Source organism: Rhododendron vialii, chromosome 2a (assembly GCF_030253575.1).
Source record: "Rhododendron vialii isolate Sample 1 chromosome 2a, ASM3025357v1".
Taxonomy (NCBI): Eukaryota; Viridiplantae; Streptophyta; class Magnoliopsida; order Ericales; family Ericaceae; genus Rhododendron; species Rhododendron vialii.
Window position 1 is genome coordinate 12212581 of NC_080558.1, and position 19147 is coordinate 12231727.

The following is a 19147-nucleotide window of genomic DNA, read 5'->3' on the forward strand; positions in this document are numbered from 1 at the left end:
TCTTGAGTACCGGGTGGGTGCCAAGTGATGCCCGAGCAGTCTATCAGGCCGTCCAAAAGTGTACCCTCTCTTCTTTTTCTCTTTCATTTTTCTTTCTTCAAATCAAAATTGTCCAAAAACGTGTTGAATGTCTCGAATGTGCTGAGCTGACACCACGAGGTACCCACCCAGCAACCAAAAATTTCTCCATGCACAACATTGGCGACACCCCCATTCTAGTAAAATATCTCTCTCTCTATGCACACGATAAATTTTTGGCCGAGCGGGTACTACATACATGGTTGCTCGGTGCATCTGAACCGTCCATTTTGATTTCGGATGGCTTGGATTTAGAGAGAAAAAGGGGAGAGAGAATGTGGAGGTGAGAGAAAAGATAGTCACTGTGTTCGGAAGGCCATTTAGAGTTTTTGTTTCAAAAAGTTGTTTTTGAATGCCATTTACATGTGGGGCCAAAAAGTAACTTCCAAGGCCGGCAAAGACTGCTTTTAACTTTAAATTCTGACTATTGCAGGTTTGGAAAGAATTTTCTCGAGAGAGAGATGAGCCGTGGTCGAAAATGATATGTGTACCGCTGGGTCTTCTCCGGCACCGAACGGCTGATCCGAGCCGTCCAAAAATTCAAAAAAAAAAAACCGAGTGGGCTTATGCAAGAATCAACGACATCTGAGGTGTATAGAATGCTTGATCGGAGCACCCATTTTTCGTGTATATATATATATATATGTATATACAGGAAAAATGGGTGCTCAGATCAAACACCCTACATACCTTGGATGGCATTGATTCTAAGGTAAGCCCACTCGGTTTTTTTTTATAGAATTTTTTGACGGTTCAGATCGGCCGTCCGGTGGCCGAAGAAAGTCCGGTGTGGCCGATCGGTACGAATTCTCTACGCTCCAGTCGACGCACATAGCAATACTGGTTCTGGAGAGAGGGAGTAATTGAATAGAGAGAGAGAGGAACAGGAGACTTTTGTCCAACTTACCTTTTATCCATCAGTTTTTCTTTTTACTTTTGTCCAACTTGCCTTTTATCCATCAGTTTTTCTTTTTTCCTTTTCTGTCAGTCTCGGTAAGGGGTCCCACATATTTTTGAAATAACTCATCCAATCACATGTTTTTACATAATAACTCAAAATTTTCAATCCAAAATTGCGAACCAAACACAGCGAGTGTTTCAATTTGAGCCGTCTAATACAATTTTGGACAGCTCGGATGTGTCCGCTCGGACACCATATTATCCGGGTGACGTGGTACGCACCCGGCAACCGAGCTGATCGTAGTTGCCTGAAAATTTCTCCATACGATAGTCAAGTAGTCAACCATCTTCTCCTCCCTTCCTCTCTGTCCTGCACCGATTCCACCATGAACGACAAACCAGACAAAAACCCAGAAGAAGAAGAAGCCCTCCGCCTCAAAACCCTAGCCGAGCAAAAATACTCCTCCTCCAATTTCAAATCCGCCCTCAAATACGCCAAGCGCGCCCACCGCCTCTCCCCCTCCCTCGATGGCCTCTCCGAGCTCCTCACCGCCTTCCAAATCCTCCGCGTCGCAGCCAGTCCCTCCTCCTCCACCACCACAACAACACTCGACTGGTACAAGATCCTCCAGATCGAGCCCTTCTCCCACACCAACGCCGTCAAGAAACAGTACAAGAAGCTCGCCCTTACCCTTCATCCCGACAAGAACCCCTTCCCCGCCTCCGAGGAGGCATTTAAGCTCGTCGCCGAGGCGTTTAGGGTTTTGTCGGATAAGATTCGGCGCAAGGAGTACGATATGAGGCTGCGAATCGCGATGCAGTCAGAAGCCACGGAGGGAGGTGGAGGAGGAGCAGGAGAGGTGGAAACTGCTGCGGCGGACGCGTTTTGGACCGCGTGTTCGACGTGTCGGCTGTTGCATAAGTTTGAGAGGAAGTACTTGGGGCATGATTTGGTGTGTCCCAGTTGTAAGAAAAGCTTTAAGGCCGTGGAGGTTTCGGATATGGTTGAAGAAGAGGATGATGATAGGGTTGGAAGTAGGTCTAGTGATGGGGTTAGGGTTGGAAGTAGGTCTAGTGATAGGGTTAGGGCGAGTGTAGAGAGGGTTGCAAGTGGGAAATCGAAGCGGAAAATGAGTAGCGTTGAGGAGGTATTGGCGAGGTCAAGGCCAGATGGGATTGTGAGAAGTGTTGAGTTGAATCGCAATTTGGGTAGTGGTGGTGGGGTTGAAAGATCGCAAAATGTGGATAAGAAAGAGGGATGGGAAGCTGGGGTTGAGGTAATGGAGAAATCGAAGTCCGAGACGGCGGGAGATGAAGAAGAGACCATGACACTTGCGGAAATGCAAGCTTTAGCGAGGCGGAAGGTGAATGGGGAGAAGAAGAAAACGAGGTCAAAGGAAGATGAGAGAGAAACAGAAATAGAGAGCGAGAAGGTGAGAGAGAAGAGGGTGAGGCGTAGTACATCTAAGGGCGGGCATTTGGAAAATGAGAGGCGGAGAAGTTTGAAGAGTGGAAATGTAGAGATGGAAAAACGTAGGAGTGCGTCGAAAAGTGGGGATTTGGAGATAATGGCGGTGGAGGATTCCGATTTCTATAATTTTGATAAAGACAGAATGGAGAGGAGTTTTAAGAAAGGGCAAGTATGGGCAATTTATGCTGACGATGATGGAATGCCTAGGCATTATGGCTTGATTGATGAAGTTGTTTCAGCGAACCCTTTTGAGGTGTGGATGAGTTGGTTAGATCTTCAGACTAACGGAGATGAGGGATTGATTTGTTGGGAGAAAATGGGAATTCATATTTCTTGTGGGAGGTTTAAAGTTGCGAGGAAGACTTTAGTTGATTCTGTCAACATTTTTTCTCACATTGCGGATGCAGAAAGAGCGGCGAGAGAAGTGTATAGGATTTATCCAAAGAAGGGTTCGGTGTGGGCACTTTATAAGGATAATGATTTAGAAAATGAAGGGAGGAGGAACCCTTCTTTGCATAGAGAGAGATGCTATGACATAGTTATGTTTTTAACTAGTTACAGTGAGATACATGGGTTGAGCATGGCTTACCTTGAGAAGGTTGAGGGGTTCAAGACAGTATTTAAGAGGAAAGAGATCGGTTGTCATGCTATCAGATGGCTTGAGAAAGACGACGTCAGGTTGTTTTCGCATCAGATTCCGGCTAGGAAGCTTTCCGAGGAAGTGGCTGCGAATCTTCCAAAAGACTGTTGGGAACTTGATCCGGCCTCACTTCCTACTGACTTGCTTACCTTCACTTGGCACAAATAGTTTATGCCTTGTTGGTGATAAACTGGCCCATGAGTTATGTATGTACATTTGCTTCTTTCGTCTATGTGCTCTGCATGATATCTGTTAATATTGTGGCAAATATCTTCCTCAACTAAACCTTGTTGAGACCTTGTTCGTTCGTGGTTGCGGCACATGGTGTCTTAATGTTGTTGCTCTTTAAGATGAAAATTATTTTTGACCTTGTTGTCCGTTGCTTTTGGTCTATAGTTTGTGAAGTATCCTTCCCCAGTAACTTGCTTGGGTCAGGGTTAGGAATCTTTTACATTTAGATCACTCCTTCGCGTAGATGCCTTGTTCTAAATTGCACAATGCTGAGCCATCTTAGACAACCTCATAGATATAGCAAAAGGAGAAGAGTAAGAAAGAAGAGAGAAAGGTGAGATGCATACAGAACGGGAACAGGAAAAGAGAGAACAAAAACACTCTGATTCACTAGTACTGGTGTTGTCAATAACCTATGATCCACGTTATGTATTAATGAATGCATCTTATGTTTTGTGCCTTTTACAAGACAAATGTGATACATGATGCGAAGTGCAATAACCAATGCATGATGCAATTCCTCACCTCATTCACGTCGTTTGTGTGAATACGAAATGCAAGCAAGTTGAAAAGGACATATTAACAATTTTCCTGTCATCTAAAACTGCCAGTTCATGTTTCTTCAAAATTTTTTATCCCCTAGTGAAATGAATGTTCTGTACCCTAGTGAAATGAATGTTCTGTATAGACTGTATGTTATAATATGTTTCTTTTAGTATAGTACACTGCCCAGTAGCTTGCTCTGTTTACAATGAATGTTCTGTATGTTATAATATGTTTCGTTTAGTATAGTACACTGCCTAGTAGCTTGCTCTGTTTAAAACCAAATTCTTTTTTTTTTTTTCTTTTAAAATTACTAATTAAGTGAGATCACGATCAAGCTTCTGAAAATTACATTAGTGCATGACTGCATATTGACTTTGATACTTAGTATACTCCAAATAACTTGCGTTTTAATGTCTATTTTCCTTCAATTAGGGTCTGAACGCTACTTGGCTGTGAAGATAGAAGCCATTATATATTCTTGTGATGATGTATGCCTAAAAAGTGATAACGGAACTCAAGATAGGACTTGTCGACAGTTTGAAGGCGAAGGCTCATCTGAATATAGGAGGAAGAAATTGTCTGAGGCTGTCCTCAGTTTGTGAAATTCATGTCAGGCATGTTTTGGCTTCATCTTTGTTTCATATCCCATTTTTGAATATGGCAAACAAGATCATCTCGATGTTTTACATATCTAAGGTAGTCATTCATCAATGGGATTAGTTGTTAATGTGGTCAATGAAAATATTTGAAGTCTAATAAGTGTGTGCCTTTAGGGCTAAGATGCCCCGTCCTTTACATTTGCCAGTTTGCCGTTACATAACATCAATGAAGTCATTCTACCTTTTTAAGTTCACCGTTGAAGCAATCGAACTTAGACTAAGTTGCATTCTTAATGTGTTACGGAGTAACTGGTTACATTAGATGGGAATGTAATACTTGACCGTTTACTCTAGGAGTTGAAGACATTGATATGTGTTTGATGTTTTCATTAGGGTAACTACTTTTCTAACTTGTATGGATGATTGTTCGAGTATCATGTGTCCTGAATGTTGTTGGTGTCCTATTGTCAATTCATTCTAAATTGCCCACATGCGACCTTAAAACGTAGACAATCCAAACACAAATGCTGCATCAGGTCTGTTGCTGGGGATTTGATTCTACGTGCGTGCTGCTCGTGGATTGTATTTGGGCATTATATCTCCGTTTCAAGTATCTTTAATACTTTCATTGTCCATTATTCTGTTTTTTTTTTTTTTTTTTTTTATGTCTTTTGCCTATATCTTTTAGTGTGGATCTTGAAAAATATGCAATATGGATCTTATTTGATAAGATCTCGATTAGTTCTATATGCAAAGTTTTAAAATTATGAAAAACATTATCTATACTACTTTTAAATGTACGAAGATGTTTCCTCTTTTTTATTTTCCACAAATGCCCCAAGCACTTGTAACTAATACCAGTCCTATCCTCCATTTCTTCCCAACCGACACAGTACAACCCAGGGTCTAAAGTGTTTCCCACACTTTTATTCCCTGCAGAACCCATAAGAGTTTCGCGCTATTGGAAAGCGGCGGCCCACGCGGCGTTTCCTTCTAGCGAAACGCTGCACCTGAAGCGGTGGCATGTAAACGCAAAAGAAAAGCCCTCTCTTCCTTTGCAGCAAGAGAAAAGGACATCGATTTTTGACTCCTGTAACTTGTAAGAGAGCATTGCAACTTTCGGCCTTCTCTCTCTCTCTCTCTCTATGTGTGTGTGTGTTCCTAACCATCAAGTTCTTCTAATCTTTTAGAGGAATCAAATTGGGGTGAACTCGGGCTGGCCTTTTTTTAAAAGGAGAATGGCAATAGAAGCATCGATGGCATATGTTGTATGTACTTCCACCGTAGAAGTTGAGACTTCATGGTACTCTTAAATAAGATGTTCCTTTAAGTTATTAAACCTGTTGAATGCCATTGTTATACACTATTAACTGCTTTAAGTTTTTCTTTTTTTTGAAACGGCTTAACTGCTTGGTACATGCAAATCCCTTAAGCAGTGGTTTCGCGCGTAAGATGTTTGTATAAATGCCTCTTTGACGGGTCAATTAAAGCAGTTGGCGAGTTGTGAAAATTTCTCATTGGCTACAACTGATTTGTCTTCTTGTCTATTTCAGGAAATTCAAAACTGAGACCCTTTTCCTCGCCCGAAAACCCCCCCTCAATTGGTGATGTAATGCACACCAGTTGTTCGATGGAATTACTCATCAGGTTTTGGTGTTGGATTTGAGGGCTTTCTTTTCCCTTAGTGCAAAATTATCACAAATTAAATAGTTTTAGTCACAAGTTGTTTTGAGTTCGTGTGGAGCAGCCCCGACTCACAAACGTATCAAATTTAAAGGAAACTGTAAATGCTATAACCTAATGATTGAGTTCACATATTGAAAACCCTCCTAACCCAACCCCTTCCTTCGTAGAGCCATGTATTGTAAGTGATCCGGACCTGCCCGGAGCGAGCCCCCCGTAGAGGCAAGTGAAGTTGGTGAGCCGTATGATGGGCAACTATCTCGTGCGGTTCGGAGAGGACTTAGCTGTTAGTTTTTCCATCCCCTAGATTAACACTACCTGTAGTATTTGTCATCAACCAGCAATTAGGGGCCTGGGAAAAAAAATCTTCTTTTTTAGCTAAATTAGCATATATGATGAGCGAAAGAATCCTATCTGGAAAGGATCAAGCAACTGTGGAAAAGTGCAAATCTTCATTGATTTTCATTTGCTAATGATTTTATGTATATTTTTATATTGGAGTTCTGTGTGGAGCAGCCCTATTGTAGCCGGATTTGGAGACCCTGTAGTGCACCTCTGCTATTTGTTCAAGTTTGTCTTTTTCCCTAATTGAATTAACCTGCCATTTTTTGCCACATGTTCCCCTTCACTTTCCTATTTTCCCAAAACAAATGAGCTTAGCCAAGACCATTTTCATTAATTGGTATATTAGAACACTATGTTAATTATATATGGCAGACTACTATCTTAAGAGTGAGCAATATTGGCTCCACCAACATCTTTCCAGTCTTATTTCTTCCTTTCCCAGTTAGGCCATTTCCCTAGCCGACCGTAGGAAATCTCATCTTCATACGATTTGTGGATCCAAATTAATGCTTAAACATTGCCCCTATATTTACTTACTCCAGTCATCTTTACTTGTTTGATTTATGTATAGATGAACCCTTGTTCCATAATCGGAAGTATAGGAGGGACCTGTATGCTCGGTTGACTGCGGAAGAAAAAATAAAATATAAACAAAATGTCTCCCATAAAAGAACATTGGAATCCACTAGCCTAAACATAACATCATGCATAGATAGTAATGGACAACGCTTTACTCCTCCTATTTCAGTGCTAGGTAAATATTCTTATTATAAAAAACGTCCTACTAAGCCTATGTTTTGACAAATTTTATTGTTTATAACTATTTATGTCTTTGTTTTTGGCTTTCGTTTTCACATCTCTGTTGAGTGTTGATGTTCGATGGAGTAGGCCTTGCTTTTTCTATGGTTTCTAATACGAAACTCCCAAATTTTGCTATGGGGATAAAGTAGTACTTGCAAGTGCTCATTGCATTCTTGAACCTTTACGTAGATTATATATGTCACAATGTGAGGAAGGAGAAGAATTTTGTAGGAATAACCAAGCATATAGTAGGATCTTCTCTTTTACTTCATTTTGTGTGAGATTGGATAAGGGGATGGCAACCTCGCAACAAGGTGTTTATACATTCTGTGCCCATGGCCAAATCTGCTATGACCTCCCTTCTCTCATTCGTTCAACCGATGGTCCATGTTTCTTTCAAATGTACTTCTACCTGCAATGAACTGCAAAATAGATTGCAGATTGTAAAAGATGCAAATCTTATCGAATCCACTGTTAGAAAACTTATGGAGGTGCTTTTGAAGAATCCATATGCTTAAGTTCTACGCAGACTAGAATATAGGCCATTGGATTCTTACAGGATTCATATGCCAAGTAATGTATAATTGAATCAGAGAGTGTACAATTCCCCATCAGATCAAGTTGCAGGCATTTGGATTGAGGGGAACTACACCAATGTGCTATTTGAACAAGATATTGTTATTCATGCACATTTTGGTAAATCTATTATAGTTGCTATGACCCATTACAATAGCCTGTATTATTTCTAAGGGGCGAAAGTGGTTGGCATCAAAATGTTTTGGGAAAAAAAAATTGAAAATGGTTCTGTGCAAGAGAATTCAACTTTGCCCAATTCCGCATCTGCTAAATATATTTTCAACAATGAACAAGAAGGTAATGCTAGTGCATCCTTTATATATTTAGATTCAACTGTTTTTTTTCCCCCAACAGTTATATTGTAGTTTCACTGTCCTCAAACAATGCTACATTCCTGTCACGTAACTGCATTTCTACGTCACGGCCTATTCAATTGGGGAAACTGGTCTGGTTTTTATTTTGAATTGCTGAAACAGGGATCTAAACTATTGGAACTGTATTTCTAATTGCAGAAATAGGTATTCTAACTGTCGAGACTGGATTCCAAGTCGCTTAAAATGCCTAAGAAACTTCTGCTACTGTATTCTTTGCTGCTGAAACAGGGTTCAATATTGCATATATCAAGTGTTATCCTTAGAAATTCGTAGACCTTATAAAATGAGTTAAATCAAATGGGAATGGCTATTAATGTGATGGGGCAAACAAGCCCATGGCGGCCGATATAGATATCCTATGGAGCTCATAGACTATGATTGTAATGGTTTTAGGAAAAGTACATTAATGCTTGAAGGGCTTTGTAGGATACATCAAAGACATAAAAAAGGAGACGCTCAAAATCACCCTGTGGAACAGTAATTGTCAAGTCCTACCCCTTACAATCTTTACTTGTATATGCTTATGATGTAATAGTTGTGACCACTATGATTTGGTCTGTTGTTAGCTGCATTAAGTACATTTATGATAATCTCTGTCTCCCTCCCTCCTATAATGTTTCATTTAAGTTGATTTTCCCTCTATCAACCGTTTCCGTATCCTGTTCTTTTGGACAGCATTTCCGGGTCCCATGTCCATTTTTGCCTTTGTATGCATGCCTGCGTCTATTAATTAGTTCACACACTCCACAACTGAAGCACACAAAACATGCCCAACACAAGTTAGAAAATGCAAAACATATCAATCTGTCATCGTCAAGCAATTATATGGGCATGAAACGTTCTTACCTATTCAATTTACTTTTTGAAAGTGACTGTTGATAGCTTATTACAAATGGATGGTCTAAGGTTGGCTAGCTCATTAGGTCAACACGGACTCCTTGTGCATGATGGGATTTTTTTGTGTCCGAAGACTGGAATTTATAAGAAATTTCTTTAATACTTTCATTGTTGATTTTTTCAGAGCCCACATGCGCAAAGATAGTGTTTCCTTGTGATGCCATAATGCCACCATGTTGAGTGATTTTCTTTAAAAAAAATGTGCATCATTTAAAATGATTTGAGCTCGAATATGTTTCTTGAAAATGATGAATACACTATTTGTGACATTTAAGTTTGTTATATATATAGGTAATTGAGGAATTTGCAAAGTTTGATATGTTTCTCAAAGTCAAGGGGGAGAGAAGAGGAGAAGTTCGAATTCCTAGTACACAAGAACAATGAAGGTATCTTTCGTTTGTCATGCAGCCGCTTGACAAACTAATAACATTTGTTGTTATCTCCCCAACTCTTTTTGGCTGTTAGAAGGGTCTTTGTCCCTTTTTTTTTTTTTTTTTAAGAAATGATTTAAAGTAATTGAGGGGTCCATTAGGATGGTAGTGTTTATGTGCCATTTGGATCCTTGTGTCCATTTCAAAATGCTGGAACTGCTTTCCAACTGTTGTATGATAATATAGGTTTTTTGAACTGAGGAAATAGGGTTCTAATTGTAAGAACTACTGAATCTGGCATTTGAAATGCAGAAACTATTATTCTGATTGATGAAATTGATTCTCAATTTGCTAAAACTACATTTGAATTGCTAAAATTGGTTCCAACTTTGCTTTTTCCCTGATCAGAAGCTGGCTCTTGAAATGCTAAATCGCAAGAATTGTGGAAATTGGTTCTTTAAATTGCAGAAATAAGAATTGTGTAATACCTAAACTGGTTACTTTTAGGCAAAGCATAAAATATAATGACCCAAAAGATGAGGGACGGGAAAGGTTTTTTTTTTTAACCAATTGCTCACAGTTTGCTTAGTATTTCCATTTTGACTTCTTATCATTTTCTATGACTCATCAAAGGCCTGATTAAAAAAAAAAAAAAAATCAAAGGCCAAAGTTTTCTGAACGGAATAAAAACAACTCAAGGGGGAATTGTTCTATAGAACATAGAAATATACATTTATTTAATCTCTGTACACCTTAAAATTAACCTTGGCCCTTTAATCCTTTCCTAACTATACCATCCAACCTTCACTGAGCGCCTGAAACTTGCTCCAATCGCAACTTGTTGCATATGAACTTCGTGCCAAGTACTGCCAACTTGCTCTTTTCTCAGTTGGCTGAAAGTTTGAACAGCCAACCTTGGCCTGGTCTACTTTCATCTCCCTCAGCCCTCAGGTTTGATTGAGTGTAGGAGACACTTTAAAGTTGTGTGCTTAGGTCTCACCGTGGGGGCATCTTCATAGGGTCCAAGTAGTTTCAATTTTGGGGAATTTAGAGGCCAGTCTCAAGAAATAGGTTCGGACTTAATTTAGTCCTGACAAAAATATTCCTTCTTTATTTCAATCCTTTTTCTTGATTTTTCATACATTTTTACTATTTTGCCCATTCTTTTTCACTTTTTGTGTACATGTTCATTTTCAGTAAAATTTATATTTTTAAAATCAACTCCTGACCCATATCATTTCGGACAAAAATACCCTTGACTATGTGAATTGATTATGAGAACTGTCAATTCTCATAGCCAGTTAACATAATATTTTGGACAAAAATATCCCCACCAATTCACACAACCCGAGTTAACATAATATTTTGGACAAAAATACCCCTGAACTATGGCTATGAGAACTGAGGTTATGAGAGCCATATTTTTAGAATAAATTCCTGAATCATATTATTTCGGACAAAAATACCCTTAGCTATGTGAACTGGTTATGAGAACTGCCAAGTCTCATAGTCGATTCTATGAGAACTGCTGGCTATGTGAACTGAGCTATGAGGACTGCCAATTCTCATAATTAGTTTTATGAGAGCTACCAATTTTCATAATCAGTTCTATAAGAATTGGGTATGAGAAGTGACTATTCTCATAGAAAACTAGATTTGTGAACTGGTTATGAGTACTGGACTATGTGAACTGAAAAATACACAGTTCACATAGTTTTACCACACACTAAAATAAACAGTTCTTATAAAAATGTATAATTCTCATAAAAATTACACAGTTCTTATAGATGGTTTTTATGGACAATACACAGTTCTCATAAAAAAAATAGTTCTCATAAATTGTTCTCATGAACAACACACAGTTCTCATAGAAAAATACATAATTTTCATAGAAAATAAACACACGAACAGAAATTGAATAAAAACGTAAAGGTAATCAAAATCATATATATTTATAAATGTTCTCACCGCCATGTCTTAAAAAGGTAATCAGAGTAAAAAAATAATACTCTCTCCGTCCATTTTTTAGAGTCCAGTATTTCATTTTGGGCTGTCTCTTAATAAGTGTGTATTTTGTAAAGTTAGTGGGTAAAAGTTGGTGTATTATCTATTTTATCCCTAAAAGTAGATTTCTTTTTAAAAAGTAAGTGAGTAAAAGTGTAATGATGATGGGTAAGTAGGGAAAGTGGAGGAAAAAGTTGATGTGAAAGGTATAATGATGATGTCTTTTTAATAAGTTGAAATTACGAAGCAAGACACTTAAAAAGGGACAGAGGTAGTAATTCACATAGGAAATAAATTGATTTAGAATTGAATTTTTAACTGCAAGTCTCATAGTCAGTTCTATGAGAATTGACTATTCTCATAGAGAACTAGTTTTGTAAACTACTTATGAGAACTAGACTATGTGAACTGAAAAAATACACAGTTCACACAGTCTTACCATAGACTAATTAAAATACACAGTTCTCATAAAAAATATATAGTTCTCGTAGAAAATACACGATTTTAATAGACAGTTCTCATGGAGAATATACAGTTCTCATAGAAAAATACGCAGTTCTCATAAACAACACAGAGTTCTTATAGAAAAATACACAGTTTTCGTAAAAAATACACACACGAATGAAAATTTAAAAAAAAAAAGCAATCAAAATCAAAATCCATCCATATCACAGCTTATTTTTTTCTCAAGTGCCCAATATTTGATCAAACAAGGGAGATCACACTCTCGCACACGGAATCAATCTCTACACATACAAACAAACAAAAATTTTAAACTGAAATGTTGATTTTGAAGAAAGTCTGTGGGCCTCTGTCTCCTCGTGAATTCTATGCAAAATAGAGTATTCTGAGTTTCTTTCATGTACCTTTTAAAGCAGATGGAGTCCACCTAATATTCTATGAAATCCCCAAGGGATTTAACCTGTTCGATCATAACATCTGGAGCTATGTGAAAACTTGGATCTCAATGGGAGACGACCAGAACGAGGGAAGATCGTGGAGATACCGACGGCAGCAACAACACAACGGCGGTAAGAACATGAATTTTCGTCGGAGAAGGCGACAGCGGCGGCGGCGGCGACGGCGGCGGCGGTCGGCACTGATCCATCGGTGGAGGGAGAGAGAGGTGTTTGGTGTGTCGAGATGTCGTGGCAGTAGTTTAGGGAGAGAGAGAGAAGGGAGAGGGCATTTTCAGCTTTTACGTCTGTTCATGGAGTTGATCTTGGCGGGCAAAAAAGTCAATAAGTAACATAACTGAACCATCCAGCTTCGGGAAAAAAAATCAGGGTTGGGATCAAACCAAACCTAAAAAATAGGATTGGTCTCTAATTTTCTATTCAACTTTAATTCCAGCTTCCCGTAACAATTCTTCCTTGATTGAATTAGAAATTTAAAGGTCTCGGATTCATATGATCTAATCAACAGGGAAAGCAAGTCCATTTTCCAATGGATGGAACTTGTAGAGCATTTGGAGGATCGAACACTCAAACATGGGTCCGAATGTAGAATGCTCAAACTTTTTAAATACACATTATCAAGGAGTTACCCTCACCGGGTTCCTCATCAATTTCATTACTATTTCTTCAAGAGTTACAAAAGTGAACACTGAAGTAACAAAAGATATAGCATGTCTACATAAAAAATGCTTTGAAAGAAAAATAATAGAAAAATTATCACGTGCAATGCACATGTAATTCCACTAGTAGATTGAAAGATATAAGAAATTCAAAAATGGCACGTAATTTAAAAATGAATAATAAAAATGAGACGGAAAGAGTATTTCTTAGAGCAGTATTCTACACATTACTCTTTGTTAACACATGCTTGTTAACACATGTGGTTCTTTTGGAAAGGGATGGCGGAAGGTTTTCTTATTGCCAATATAAACCTCTTCAGCGATTATCATTTTTATTTTACGGGATCATCTGCATGCCTTGTCACGCATTCAGATACTTGTGGGCATGCGATGCCCGTTTTTCGGAATTTCCGGATTCCGAGTCGCGAGGCAAGGGGCCCGGGTCGAGGGAGCGCGTGCGGGGAAAGCAAGCGCTCGCAAAATACAAAGTCGCCACTCGGGTTTGAAGGTTCGGCACCCAAGGAACCGCATTTCAAAGCACTTGCTGCGCTGTTTGATTTGAAAAAGTTAAGGAACCAGTCCGTCATAACCATATCTGGGTTCGGGAGCCAGGTTACGAGAGGGGAAGGGTTTTATGGCACCCCTCTCACCCAATCCAGAGATCGGTCTCTACTTAGGCATTTGCGAAAAATGTTTGTTTGCGATTCTGTTTGATTAATCAATTCTTTAGCCATTTAGGGCGGGGGAACAGTTTAAGGGATTAAAACTGTAACAGTTTGCAAGATGTGATAGATAGCATGGATGAGTGAGATGACAAGTAATAAATGGAATGGAGTTCAAAACGTCGATCATACATCAAGACAGCGCTGTGTATGATTTTGGCACAAACGAACAGCCAGCTTGCATGCGTGAGTTCATCCGCATGCAAGCAAACCATCGCGCGACATAACCATATACTCGCGCGAGTATTGACGCTTCACCAATAGTTTGAATTTCACCCCCTTCTAGGCTCTGGAAGGACCAGTGCTCACCCAGGTGCAAACCAAGCAGTTTATAGGTACTTGAAATTAAATAATATTACAACAAACAGATGGAAATATTATAAAAACGCAACCCCTAAACAGTGGGGGTGTCTAAACAGAGGCCAAGGCCAAACTGCTCATGCAAGGGCAGTCCCTGGAAGACAGAGAACCATCGCGCGACAGAGTGACACAGGCGCGCGATTGTTCAGACTGGACTTCCAGGAATTGCTTTGCATACTTAGGGCTCTGAGATATGTTCAGGAGCATCCCAAGAGCATTCCAAACCAAGAGGTGTTATAAACTAAGCTAAACAATGATTTTCAACATGCAAAACAGCAAAGCAGTGAGCTAAAGCTCCTTAAAAGACTTTAAAAAGACTACAAACACAATAATAAACTTAAAGACCAGGGTCCCTTCCCCACGTGGTCCAATCTCACGCAGACAGAATTGTCGCGCGAGTATATGGGACCATCGCGCGAGGGTTTCCCAGGTAATAGTTCTTGAAACCCTGCTAGCTTTAGGGCCAGGACTGGTATCGATTACCAGCCTTGACCCTGCCAGCCCCCCTCAGGGGTTCGAACAGTGAGCAGAAAGATATTATACCTTTGCTTGAGTGTCTTGGAGATGGCTTGAATGATGAGATGGTGAGATTTGGAGGGTGATTATGTAGGAGTGAGTGGGGTGTGAGATGTTTGTGCTTTGAGTTTTGCCTTCTTCTTTCTTGGAGAGAGATTGGTAACCCTTTGCAAGGAAACATGGGGGGGGGGGGGGGGGGGGGGGGATTTATAGAAAAAGGGGTTAGTTGGTGGCTAGCCAAGGCCTTGTAACCAGCCAACAATGCTGGTTACAATTGCTTGGTGGAGGAGTGGGTGGCAAAGGTGATGGGAGAATGGGGGGTGAGGTGGTGCAAGGGGAGCCCCCCCAGAACGCTGTTCAGCCAAGAAAACGGGGTCACATAGGCCTGTAGCCCCCTGACCACCACGCAATCTGGGTGAAAATGACAGGTGTTGACCATCGCGCGATGAAGTGAGAGCATCGCGCGAGGGTCTAGCCAACCCCGCGAGGGTCAATGGTCAAAGCTTTGACTTTGACCACCACCTGGCAAATGGACCATCGCGCGAGGGTCCTAGTGTGTCGCGCGACATTCAAACCAAGGTCCAGGTTCTGATTCAAGGGTTTAAGGGCTAAGAATGGGTTCCTCACATGCCAAACTCAAGCCATTCCAAGTTCTCGAGACTGTTTTCGACCTGATTCATCATCGGGGAATCAAGAAACCGAAGAACAAAGTAAAACGATCGGGAAGTCAGATCGGGGTGTCTACAGTAGTCCCTCTTTGACGGCGCGCGGAGCACCATTGGCTGGTACGGGTAACGTCAAAGATTTCTAGACACCCATCCAATCCACCCAAAAGCCGATTTAAAAGAAAAGTGCTAGCAAGTATATACAAATACCGTGCGCCAACAGATCGGTGAGCAGATCGATTGCTGATCCGAATTTGGACGGATAGATCGTCGTTGATTGATAATCGGATGGATGGATCGTCGCTGATTTGAATTTGGACGGATGGATCGTCGCTGATTGATAATCGGACGGATGGATCGTCGCTGATCTGAAATTGGACGGATGGATCGTCGCTGATTGATAATCGGACGGATGGATCGTCGTTGATTTGAATTTGGACGGATGGATCGTCGCTGATCTGAAATCGGACGGATGGATCGTCGTTGATTTGAAATCGGACGGATGGATCGTCGTTGATTTGAATTTGGACGGATGGATCGTCGCTGATTGATAATCGGACGGATGGATCGTCGTTGATTTGAAATTGGACGGATGGATCGTCGCTGATCTGAAATTGGACGGATGGATCGTCGCTGATTGATAATCGGACGGATGGATCGTCGCTGATCTAGAATTGGACGGATGGATCGTCACTGATTTTGGTGCGGGCGGACCACTTCCGGGGATATAAATGTGCTTTGGGTTTAAAAAGACATTGACTCGCGATAACCCTCAAAATCGTTGCAGAGCCAAAGTGAGAACCTACGGGCTCTTAAGGGTGGATAAGCATGATTGGGCCTGTCTAGAAGCTGCACTGGGCCTGGAGGCCCAACCAAACCATCGCGCGACATAGCCACTCCGTCGCGCGAGGGTTATCTGTTCAGGCCTTGGTCTGTCAAAAGCCCAGACCCGGCCCGGACCGGACCTGCTTTCTTCCATACCATCGACGGGGACGCTACAGAAACTGATATTCAACGGTTTCAAAACTTCGAAAACTCTCAACTCCTCTCAAACTCTCCAAACCCTAACTCTAACCCTTTGATTTCTTCGCGAAAATCGAAAGGAACCCACGTACAAACACTCACCCATGGCGGAACACGGCAATGGTGGTGGTGGAGGAGAGGCAGTTGGTCGTCGAGAGGATGAACCTATGGAGGTTGGTACAAGAGAACAACAGCAGTTAGAGGAGGCCACGGATACTGGCGCAATGGCCACGGGCGGCGGCGATGGCGTTCAGGGCCACGAGCAGGAGGTGGTTGGCGAAGAAGATCGTCGCGCGACGCAGTCAGACCGTCGCGCGACAGTGGAGGTCGGGGCCGTGACTGCTGGAGTCGTGCAACTGGACCCGAGCGAGGTCGTAAGTGGCTCGGTAGTAGTTGGTGGCACTCCCGAGGGTGTAGGCAGTGGAGGCGCCGAAGATGACGGCGCCGGGCCAAGTGAGACTCCGTTAAGGGATCCGGCAAAAGGCAAGGGTGTGGCGGCCGAGGAGGAGGGCACCGCAGAGGTTCCGGAGGAGGAGGTACTGTTTCGGCCGGGGGCCACGTCATCGGGCCACAGGCCGATCACGAGACAGGATCTTGCGGAGTTCCTGAGCGACGATAGATTAGCCCGGCTTCTGGAAGAGGATCCCATGATTGGGGCTGCCGTGTTGGAGGCTCGAGAGGAGCGAGAGCGGGAGATAGCCACTTCAGAGGCTACGGCGAGGGCCGAGAGGGCGAGGGCCGCTGAGGAGGAGGTTTTGAGGGACGCGGAGGCCGAGGAGCGGGTTGGAGCGAGGGGGCAGGGACCCAGAGTGACAGCAATGTCAGAGGCGGAGGGCTTGACTCGCGCCCCATTTTCAGCAGTGGGATACAGGCCACCAGTTCCACACCTGTTTGTACCGTCAGGTTTTGCGGCATACAGGCCACGGCAAGCGGAGTACGACTCCGAGCTTGTTCTGAGAGACCCCGATACCCACATTTCGAGCAGCTGGGCTGAGGTAAATTTCTGATAATCCCTTATTTACTTTTGTGATTGCCATTTTAATACAATGCATGCTGCTTACGGATCGACAAACATAAGATGATCCTTTGAAGTAGATACGAATAGTGACACTATAGTTTCACGTTGAATGCCATGCATGAGACATAATAACTTGAACCAACCATCTACTGCCAAGTTGTATTGATTACCTAGAACTTGAGAATGAAAGCCTCACATGCTGATATATCTCCTGTTGCTTGTTTCCGTGTCTAATGCAGGAGAGAGCGAGACAGAGGGACATCCGGGGTTTCGAGGGCGCCTGTAGTTCTTTGGCGTTGTACCAGGGTTTGCCGGAGGGGGTGAGGCAGTTGGTGGACATGGCAGGTTTTGGGGAGTTCATACATACCCTGACTCGGGCCAGGAATGACCACGCGGTCTTGGTTGCGCTTGCAGAGAGATGGAGAGATACCACCAACACTTTCCACCTACCGCTCGGGGAGATGACAGTGACGCCTATTGACTTCGCGGCGATTACTGGTTTGAGGGTTGGAGGCGACCCTATCCCGTTTGACTCGGGCATTCAGGAGGACGAAGCGGCCTTGGAGTGGTTCTTGGGAGAGGTACCCAAGGTTGAGGAAGGGATGGCGAGATATGGCCAGTTCACGAGATACCTTGCAAAGGAGGTGGCGACTGAGCAAGAGGCGGAGCAGATGGCCCGGGCGTACCTGTTGTACCTTTTTGGTGCCACCCTGTATCCGAACAGGCGCAGCAAGGTCCACCTATCGTACTTACCTGCACTGAGGGATCTGAGGACGGCCTCACGCTTCGACTGGGGAGGAGCTGCGCTTGGTGCGGCTTATGGTTTCATGGGGGACTCGTCGAGGACTGAGATGAGCACTGCTGGCTACTGGCGGATTTGGGAGGTATGATCATAATTGAGTAAAGCACATTTTCCATTATGTACTTATCTGTTTGAATACACAAACTGCTCAAATATATTCCTGCATTGTACTAATGATTTGAACCTTGATAATTGTGCAGCTCTGGGCCTATGAAGTTCTGAACATGTGCCGTCCAGTGACAAAGAGCCTGGACTTGGGGATCCTCCCACGTGCTCATATCTGGAGCAAGAAGAATATAGGAGAGAAAAGAGGGCGAGGCGACCTGAACGGCTTCAGGGCATACCTAGACGAGCTCCGACCCTCACAGGTATGACACGACTTCATCAAATATAAATATGCGTCCCTTTTATTGCTTTAATGCTGTCGCTGACCGACGTTTGCATTGCTTGCTTGCGCAGGTAGAGTGGGATCCTTGGAAAGTGGCAGAGTCAGAGCCTGAGTACTTGGCCAGGAGCAGGGCCGTGACGGCGAGCAGAGTGCTGCTGGAGTCGGCTTTTGGTTGGCAGTGGTACTTGGGTGACCGAGTGACACGCCAATCACTGGGCCATGCAGGGTTCCAGGTGCCCGGACCGCTTCCACCACGGGCCTCACACACAGGGGAGTACACGTTGGCCGAGCTAGAGATCTTCACGCGGCCTGACACCGACTTGACACGCTACCTGCGTCCCGGCATGGACTATGCAGCCTACCAGAGGGAGCGTTTGGCGGGGCCATTGAGAGTACGAGAGTTCAGGGAGGTCCGGAGTCAGGCCCGCGGAGCTGCTGAGGAGAAGAGAGCCGTCACTGCGAGGCAGAGCAGTGGTGAAAGTCGTGCGAGGCGGGGTCCGAGTGGACCTGTGAGAGGTGGGCCACCAGAGTTGACATGGCGTATAGCTGTGGTGGATTCTC

The 19147-nt window shown here is 42.8% G+C and overlaps 1 protein-coding gene across 4 annotated transcripts in view; it reads left to right on the forward strand.

The window, feature by feature from the left end:
* The first annotated feature begins 1264 nt into the window (after nt 1-1264).
* LOC131318178 (uncharacterized) overlaps nt 1265-19147 on the forward strand; it is a 35264-nt gene continuing 17381 nt past the window's right edge. The window contains exons 1-3 of one of the 4 annotated variants that reach the window (XM_058347998.1): nt 1265-2017; nt 2048-3295; nt 4299-4837. In XM_058347998.1, coding sequence (XP_058203981.1) covers nt 1365-2017; nt 2048-3257 — 1863 coding nt within the window. In that variant the 5' untranslated portion in view covers nt 1265-1364 and the 3' untranslated portion in view covers nt 3258-3295; nt 4299-4837. Of the gene's footprint in view, nt 3296-4298; nt 4838-19147 lie in introns of those variants that run through there. The other 3 variants (XR_009197535.1, XM_058347995.1, XM_058347996.1) reach the window with 3 other exon arrangements.